Raw genomic sequence first — 9,154 nt, forward strand, 5'->3', positions numbered from 1 at the left:
CTCCAGCCTGAGTGAGAGAGCAAGACTCTGTCTCAAAACAAAACAAAACACACAGAAACACTTAGAACAGTACCTGGCTCATGAATGAATTCATGAAGCTTTAAAAAGAGCCACCAGCACTTGGTGCTTTTTTTTTTAAAGACAGTCTCATTCTGTTGCCCAGGCTGGAATGCAGTGGCACAATCTCCACTCACTGCAGCCTCTGCCTCCTGGGTTCTCCTGCCTTAGCCTTCCAAGTAGCTGGGATTACAGGCACGTGCCACCATGCCGGGCTAATTTTTCTATTTTTAATAGAGACGGGGTTTCACCACGTTGGCCAGGCTGGTCTCAAACTCCTGACCTCAAGTGACCCCCCTGCCTCAGCCACCCAAAGTGCTGGGATTACAGGCAAGAGCCACCAGGCATGGCCTGGGGCATTTATATTCAGTGAGAAAAGATGAAAGGCCCTGCTGGGGGTGACAGGGTGGAGACACCCCAGCTATAAATTTCAGGAGAAGGGAACAAACTTGTTTGGCCAAGTGGCCACCAACCGCTAATCTTTCCTGTCCCACTAGGTGCATTCTCAGAGTAGCAACAGATTCTTCCAAACAAATACAGGTGTTCCACCTCCCTGTAGTACCTCCTTCCCCAGTGGCTCAGCTGGTTAGGCAGCAGTCTCCCTCCAGCTTCCAGAACTCACTCTTTCATTTGTTAATGCCACTGGTTAATGAAAAACAGAAAACAAAACATTTGAGCCAGGTGGCTCACACTGGTAATCCCAGCACTTTGAAAGGAAGGGACCCAGCAGTTAGAGACCAGCCTGGGAATCAGAGCAAGGCCTCGTCTCCACTTAAAAAAAGAAAAGAAAAATACAACATTTGAGGACTGGAGTACAAAAGCAGAGTTAGCCCCTTATTAATCAAGCTAAAGATCCAATGTCTCTCTTTTTATAGAAATAATTTCTGTCTGGGAACTATTTTTCTTACCAGAGGAAAGGTAAGGCAGAGAGAATGAAGATGGAGAGAAAAGGCACAAAACCTGGAGAAAGCATAAACCTCTGCATGACTTAAGTTCAAGACTGCACCTGGGGCTCCAGTCACTCCAGTCTGCTTGGCTAGGGTGCTCCCTCCTCGTACCTTGTAAGTCCCAGGTCCATAAGTTCAGAAGGACCCAAGGCAGTACAGCTGGACTTATAAAGCTGAACGCCATCCCTCTCTCCCTGCATTTTCTGCCTGAGCTAGCCAGCAATACGTCCTATACCCTAATGCTTTTACGCAGCAGTAAACTAGCCTTTAAAAAAACATCTAGCCAGGCTCGGTGGCTCATGCCTGTAATGCCAGCACTTTGGGAGGCTGCTGTGGGCGGATCACCTGAGTCAGGAGTTCAAGACCAGCATGGCCAACATAGTGAAACCCCATCTCTACTAAAAACACAAAAATTAGCCGGGCGTGGTGGCGGGCACCTGTAATCCCAGCTACCAGAATGCTGAGGCAGGAGAATCGCATGAACCCAGGAAGTGAAGGTTGCGGTGAACCTAGATCGCGCCATTGCACTCCAGCCAGGGCAACAAGGGTGAAACACCGTCTCAAAAATAAATAAATAAATAAATAAATAAATAAATAAATAAATAAACAAACATCTATGGCAAAGAGATCAGATTGACTCTTTGTGTCCTTTTCTAGCATTTTGCTCTTTCCCACAAAATAACAGTGAGAATGGAGCAACAACCTGCAATAGTCCACAGTAGCTCTTTCCCCACCCTCCTGGAAGCCAGCGCTGCAAGAGGCAAGAGAGCAAGCCAACCCAAACTTTCAATTCCTTTTGGGGAAAGCAGCTTCTCCTGCCTTCGCCACCCTCCAGGACTCTAAGGTAGCCCAAGAGCTGCCTCTTCTCCTTCAATATGAACCTAGGGACCCCAAGTTCGACCAGAAATTGGCAACTAGCAACACTATTCAAAGCAAAAGCATCCCCTTTGTCCCCCAGGTGTATCCATCGCTCAGCATCAAATAAGATCTTTCTCCATTTTGCTCCTCAAAATGTCCTAATGGGTGGCTTTGTCCAAATCCCAGCTAAATGTTCAAATTTTTATCAGGACTTGTTAACAACTTCAAAATCTGTCCTTGCCATGGTTAGGGCTTAAACAAAGGAATAAAAATATTATAAAGAACAAAAATCGCCAGACACGGTGGCTCACGTCTGTAATCCCAGCACTTTGGGAGGCTGAGGTGGGCAGATCACTTGAGGTCAGCAGTTTGAGACCAGCCTGGCCAACATGGTGAAATCCTATCTCTACTAAAAATACAAAAATTAGCCAGGTATGGTGGCAGGCGCCTAAAGTCCCAGCTACTCCAGAGGCTGAGGCAGGAGAAGCACTTGAACCCAGGAGGTGGAGGTTGCATGCAGTGAGCCAAGATTGTACCACTGCACTCCAGTCTGAGCAACAGAGAGACTCTGTCAAAAAAAAAAAAAAAAAAATTAAAATTAAATTTAAAAACCTCAAAATCATTCCTGCCAGGAGACCCAAGTCAAGGGTGATGACCCGGGGTAAGTCCACTGTGTTGCACACCCCATAGAATACAGTGTCCACTGCATCCTAAGTTGTGCTATGAGGCAGCATTACCTACTGGGCAGAAGAGAATGGGAGCAATAGGTGACGTGTGCTGCATATTTCAGATGGCAGCAAACAGTACCAACATAGACACCAGCATTTAACACTGCTCACTGGTGCATTAGCAGCGGCCCGTGACTTAGCACAAGCCCTCTCTTATTTCACCCCCAGGTCTAGACCCCCCACCCTGCATCCCACTCCCTCTCTGCAATATGCTCTATGCTCACCCTTTGAAAAGGGGGGACCTGAGAATGTAACCCACTAATTCAAACCAGAAAAACTGGAGACGCAGAACTGAAAGAGTTTCATCGAGCCTGTCTGAAAGACCTCTTCGCTCTTGAGTATTTGGCTTGGCCTACTGGTTTCACTGTTCTCAGAGCAGAAACTATTTTCTTTTTTTTTTTTTTTTTTTTTTTGAGACGGAGTCTTGCTCTGTCACCCGGGCTGGAGTTGCAGTGGCGGGATCTCAGCTCAACGCAGCTCGCCCTCCCGGTTACACCATTCTCCTGCCTCAGCCTCCGATTAGCTGGGACCACAGGCGCCCGCCACCTCGCCCGGCTAGCTTTTTGTATTTTTAGTAGAGACGGGGCGTTTCACCGTGTTAGCCAGGATGGTCTCGATACTCACTGACCTTTGATCGCCCGTCTCGGCCCCCAACAGTGCTGGGATTACAGGCTTGTAGCCACCGCGCCCGGCCAGAAACCTATTTTCTTCACTCCACTCCTGGCCAGTAAAAGGAGAGGAAATGGTGTATATGTGGTTTTGCAGGGAGCTCTTAAGAAAAAACGGGGGTGGGAGACAGGGAACAGACGCACGGAGTGAGAAGTGAAGGTTTAAAGCACTGGCTGCTTGGGATGTGGTAATACCATTTCTGAATGGATGATACACAGTTATCCGTCAGTCAGCGTGCTTGCTTCTTACTGCTATGTTTCTTCTTTCTTCTTTCTCCTCCTCTTCCTTCTTCTTCTTCTTCCTCTTCCTCTTCTCCTCTTTCTTCTATCTTCTTCCTCTTCTTCTTCCTCTTCTCTTTTCCTCTTCTTCTTTTACTTTTTGAGATTGGGGTTTCGCTCTTGTCACCCAGGCTGAGTGCAATGCCTATTCGGCTCGCTGCAACCTCCACCTCCGAGATTCAAGCGATCTCTGCCTCAGCCTCCAAGTGGCTGGGATACAGGCGCCTGGCCACCAACGCCCAGCTAATTTTGTATTTTAGTAGAAGCGGGGTTTCACATGTTAGCCAGAACTGGTCTTGGAACTCCTGAGGGGTTTCAGAATGTTGCCAGGTTGGTCTTCTAACTCCTGACGCAGGTGATCCACTCGCCTCGGCCATCTCAAAATGCTGGATTACACAGTGCCACCGCGCCTGGCCAAACAAATGCATTTTTATTTGCGGCTCCTTCTCCTTCGGATGGAAGAGGATGATTTATGACTAACGAACTGGTGACTTGTCAAACCACCATCCAAATGCCTTTCACGCCTCACATTAAATGCAGACAAAGAACCAGGTGCTACAGGGAGCTGACACACCTGCTGGGCTTAGTCCAGAGGTCAGAGACCGCTCACGGGTGCAGTGGTTTAGTTCTCGAATGAGAAGCTATTTTATAAAGGCAAAAAGCTGTTGTTGTCTAACAAACAGCTAAGTGGAAAAGACTATGAGGTAGAATCCTGTCTATTCAGCTAAAGGATGAGGAGCTTTATTATTGTTTCCCCAAGAAGTAACGACCACAAAGCTCTAGTTCCGACCCAGGACCCACCACACCGAGGACGTGAAAGCAGAATGCCGTCGCTGCGGATCTGTAGTTAAATTAATAAGTAAAGCAGCCAGATTTGGTAAAACTCTGGCCATTCCCTGGGGATACCCTTCCTAACCGCCCCGGTGGAGCCTAAACAGTGGCCGCTAGCCAAAGCCTCTCTATCCAGAGCATCACTTTTCGAAGCAGAAAGTTCCTTCTGTGCACTCCACGGGCTTTTAGAGGTCGAGGAACTGATGCAGCCCGGAGCAGTCCTAGCAGCGGCCAGGCACACCTTGGGGACTATAGCTGCAGTGTCCAAGCGGGAAGGAACGTCTCCGGGGCTTTTGGCCCCCCAGACCGCCGCCAAACACGCAGCCCCCGGGGCTCTCAGATGGCCTTAGCCTCTGTGGTAGAAGACCGAGGCCTCGCTCGGCCCTGTAGAGCCGAGTCGGAGCCCACAGCTGGCGGGGGCCCCCTCCTCCGGGGTCCGCACTCACCCACCGCCCTGATGCGGAAGCCCGCGGCGGCCGTAGCGCCGGGCGCCGCCAGGCATCGCGCAGCACCTGCATGCGGCGGGGCGCGCGCACCAGCAGCACCCCGCGCCGGCCAGCCCTGGAAGCCCAGCCGCGAGGCGGCGCGCGCCAGCCGCGCGTCCCAGAGCAGCGCGCGTTGGCGCGACGGAAGGCGCGGAATACCGCGCGCCCGCCGGGCCTCCTCGTAGCCCCGCCGCCTTCTGCGCCTCCAGCCGGCACAGCACCAGCGCCAGCGAGCCCGGCGCCAGCTGCACGGGCCGGGCCATGCTTTCGCGGACGGCCGGGAGCCCACAACCCAGGGCCTCGGCGAGCGGGGTGGCTGAGACGCAGTTCGCTCGGTGGGAGGATCGGCCGACTGCGCGTGGCGCTGGCTGCCTGGGGAACGCAGCTCCAGGGGGCGGGGCCGACTGCCCCTGGCGGGCCGGGGGTGGGGCGGCCGCGCTTTGGCCGGCCGAGAGCTCTGGAGGGGATTCCAGAGCCCAGCGTTCGGCTTCGTTCTCCACACCCAAGCGCAAAACGGCCCCCTGGCGACGCTCTCGACTTCCAGCCGCCTCTAGGTCCGGAGCTCCCCTTCCCCCAGGTTCTCGCTCTGAGGCTTTTCCAAGTGCTGGAGCTTCCCGCAGCTCCCGGAGAGCCTGACTGCGTCCATCCTCCGTGCGAACTGCAGGGCCAGGAGTCCCCAGGGCCGGTAGACTCGCCTTCGACCTGGCTTTGGGGCCGTTCCAAGTTAGCGGCCACGAGGAATCAGCGGGGCCCTGGGAGATGTAGGGGGTGAGCAGGAAACGTAGGTTTGAGTCTCAGTTCTGCGCCTAAGCTAGTTGTTTGTTTCTATTTTTGTTTTTTGAGGCGGGTCTCGCTGTGTTGACCTGGCTGGAGTGCGGTGGCTATTCACTGAGTTCTGGGCTCAAGCGATCCTCTTGCCTCATCCTCCCGAGTTGGGACTACAGGCACCCGCCACAACGCCTGGCCTGCTCCTAACCTGTTCATTCAAGTTATTTCCCTTCTCTGGGCCTCAGAAATGTCCCAGCTACTATTTCACAGGATAATAAACTGAGGACCCTTTCATCCATGACTTTTTTTTTTTTTTTTTTTGAGGCGGAGTCTCACTCTGTCGCCCAGACTGGAGTGCAGTGGCACGATCTCTGTCGCCCAGACTGGAGTGCAGTGGCACGATCTTGGCTCACTGCAAGCTCTGCCTCCCGGGTTCACGCCATTCTCCCGCCTCAGCCTCCCGAGTAGCTGGGACTACAGGCGCCCGCCACCACGCCCGGCTAATTTTTTGTATTGTTAATAGAGATGGGGTTTCACCGTGTTAGCCAAGATGATCTCGATCTTCTGACCTCGTGATCCGCCCGTCTCGGCCTCCCAAAGTGCTGGGATTACGGGCGTGAGCCACCACGCCCGGCCTCATCCATGACTTTCCGAAGTTCTAGGGAGAACTTCAGTTCTGAAGTTCAAAGGGAGCGCTTGTGATGTGTGGCGGCAGAATGTGACCGGTGCCTCAAAGCAGTGAGGGCCAATTCGGACTGAGGACCCAGACTGAGGCCCAGCAGGAGGGCTCCTTGAGAAAAAAAAAAAAAAAAAAAAACCCATTTGAAAGTACAACATGGTAAAAGAAGAGGAAGGGGCCAGGCGCTGTGGCTCACGCCTGTAATCCCAGCACTTTGGGAGGCCGAGGTGGGCAGATCACGAGGTCAGGAGATCGAGACCAGCCTGACCTACAAGGTGAAACTCCGTCTCTACTAAACATACAAAAATTAGCCTGGTGTGGTGGCGGGCTCCTGTAATCCCAGCTACTCAGGAGGCTGAGGCAGGAGAATTGCTTAAACCCGGGAGGTGGAGGTTGCAGTGAGCTGAGATCGTGCCACTGTACTCCAGCCTGGGCAACAGAGCAAGACTCTTTCTCGAAAAAAAAAAAAAAAAAGAGGAAGGGCATTGTGCTTGGTACCAGAACACAGTACTGTGAGGGAGCAGAGGTGCTTGGCAAAATCTAGGAGTCATTCCAGACTTCCCACTCCCTCAGCTCATCAGTCCTTAATAACAGCTATAAAAATGGAGATAATTTATACCCTGCCCCCAGTGAGCACAAAATAAATGATAGATAATAACAATAGCCAACGTTTATTGAACACTATATGCTGGGGGCATTAATTTTGCGACTGTGTCTACTTTTTTTTGTGTGAGACTGTGTCACCCATGCTGTGCCACCTATACTGGAGTGCAGTGGCGAGGCTCACTGCAGCTTGATCCTCCGGGTTCAAGTGTCCTCCCACCTCAGCCTCCGAAGTACCTGGGACCACAGGTGCATGCCAACTCAGCCGGCTAATATTTGTATTTTTGGTAGAGAGGAGGTTTCACCATATTGCCCAGGCTGGTCTCGAACTCCTGAGTTCAAGCAATCCACCCACCTTGGCCTCCTAAAGTGTTGGGATTACAGGCATGAGCCACCATGCCTGCCAACTCTGTGTTTACTATTAATATTATTATCCCTGGTTGTTTTGTTTTGTTTTTACAGATGAGGGAATTGCAGCTACTTGGATTAAGAAGTGTTTCCCAGTCACACAGGTAGTAAGACATGTACTCAGACAACTGCCAAGTAAGGCTTCCCTGTGACAAATAAGTCTGACTTCACTTTCAATGCAAATAATCATGTGAACCTGAGACCACCAGCTAACATCTGAATTCTGATTCTGAGGTGGATGAATGGATACAGCCCACAGGACAAATGCAGTGAACTCCTATGCCTGTATACTCTCAAGAGGGATAAAGCTTCTCTTCTGGGTTCTATCATGGCTCTCATCTTGCTGGATCAAGGGTGGCCTTCCTGTGTCCCCATGCTGGAGAATTGTGACCTTGGGCTCAATATCTGCAGCATCTAGTACAGCGTCTTTCCCACCATAATAAGGTTGGTGGTAATTTCCATTTACTCTCAGTTCACTTTGTGCCTAGAACTGTACTAAGGAATTTTACTTATGTGAGCTAATTTTATCCAAAAATTAGTCCTCCGAAAGGGATAATATTATTAAGCCACGACTTCCCCAAGAGAAACGAAAGCTTAGTGAGTTAGGCAACTTGCCCGTGAAGACAAAACTACTAGAGGGTGAGGAGGTGATCCCAGTGTCTTCTTGCCCACACACCTGATGAGGACAAGGCCATACCCTGATTTATTGGACTGTGGCCTGGTGTGAGAAGTTCTGAGTGTTATTCTTTCTCCCAAGAATTTGAATTGGAAATACACAGAAACAATAAAGCCTTGTTAGCAGGGGCTATAGCTGCAAGGATGCTGCAAGGTAGAATCTAGCTATGAGGTTTCATGACCTGAAATTATTAGATAGAACTGTCTTAAGCATTGGAACCTTTTGTTCAGATGTATGAAAATCCTTTTTTTTTTTTTGAGACAAAGTCTCACTTTGTCACCCAGGCTGGAGTGCAGTGGCACCATCTCTGCCCGCTTTAACTTCAACGTCCTGGGCTCAAGCAATCCTCCCACCTCAGCCTCCTAAGTAGCTGGGACTACAGGTGCACACTACAACACCTAGCTAATTTTTTTGCATTTTTTATAGAGATGGGGTTTTGTAGTGTTGCCCAGGCTGGTCTCAAACTGCTGAGCTCAAGCAATCCGCCTGCCTCAGCCTCCCAAAGTTCTGGGATTACAGGCATGAGCCACTATGCCCAGCTGAAATTCCCCTTATCATTTTACTTAAGCTAGTTCAATTAACAGTCCAGTTAACAAAAGAAGGAGGAGAGATTTTAAGGAGAAAAATTTTAAGCTACAGCCAAATAATTAGCCATTTTTCCCTAAAGGGTCAGTTATTTCCTGAATATCCCCAAGCTCCTACAAAATGGAGCATGTCTTAAAAGTTAAATGGGAAGCTGTGGGCCTCTAACCTGAATGGTTTTGTGTTACATGCATAACTACAGAAACAGAAATTCTTTTTTTTTTTTTTTTTGAGATGGAGTCTCACTCTGTTGCCCAGACTGGAGTGCAGTGGTGCAATCTCGGCTCACTGCAACCTCTGCCTCCCAGGTTCAAGCGATTCTTCTGCCTCAGCCTCTCGAGTAGCTGGGATTACAGGCGCCTGCCACTACACCCAGCTAATTTTGGTATTTTTAGTAGAGACGGTGTTTCACCATGTTGGTCAGGCTGATCTCGAACTCCCGACCTCAGGTGACCCACCTGCCTCGGCCTCCGAAAGTGCTGGGATTACAGGTGTGAGCCACCACGCCTGGCCGAAAAACAGAAATTCTTAAGACCTTTCCATCTTTGTGGTCTCTGCAGATCAGACAAAGAAGCATTGAAAAAG

At 50.5% G+C, this 9,154-nt stretch overlaps 1 protein-coding gene across 1 annotated transcript in view; it reads right to left on the minus strand.

The window, feature by feature from the left end:
• Positions 1-5,226, minus strand: part of STOX1 (storkhead box 1) — a 71,856-nt gene extending 66,630 nt beyond the window's left edge. The window contains 5 exon segments of the mRNA XM_017851455.1: positions 4,815-4,838; positions 4,841-4,923; positions 4,925-4,976; positions 4,979-5,044; positions 5,047-5,226. Coding sequence (XP_017706944.1) covers positions 4,815-4,838; positions 4,841-4,923; positions 4,925-4,976; positions 4,979-5,044; positions 5,047-5,116 — 295 coding nt within the window. The 5' untranslated portion in view covers positions 5,117-5,226.
• Positions 5,227-9,154: the final 3,928 nt, after the last annotated feature.

This window comes from Rhinopithecus bieti, unplaced genomic scaffold (genome assembly GCF_001698545.2).
Source record: "Rhinopithecus bieti isolate Rb0 unplaced genomic scaffold, ASM169854v2 scaffold_33940, whole genome shotgun sequence".
Classification (NCBI taxonomy): Eukaryota; Metazoa; Chordata; class Mammalia; order Primates; family Cercopithecidae; genus Rhinopithecus; species Rhinopithecus bieti.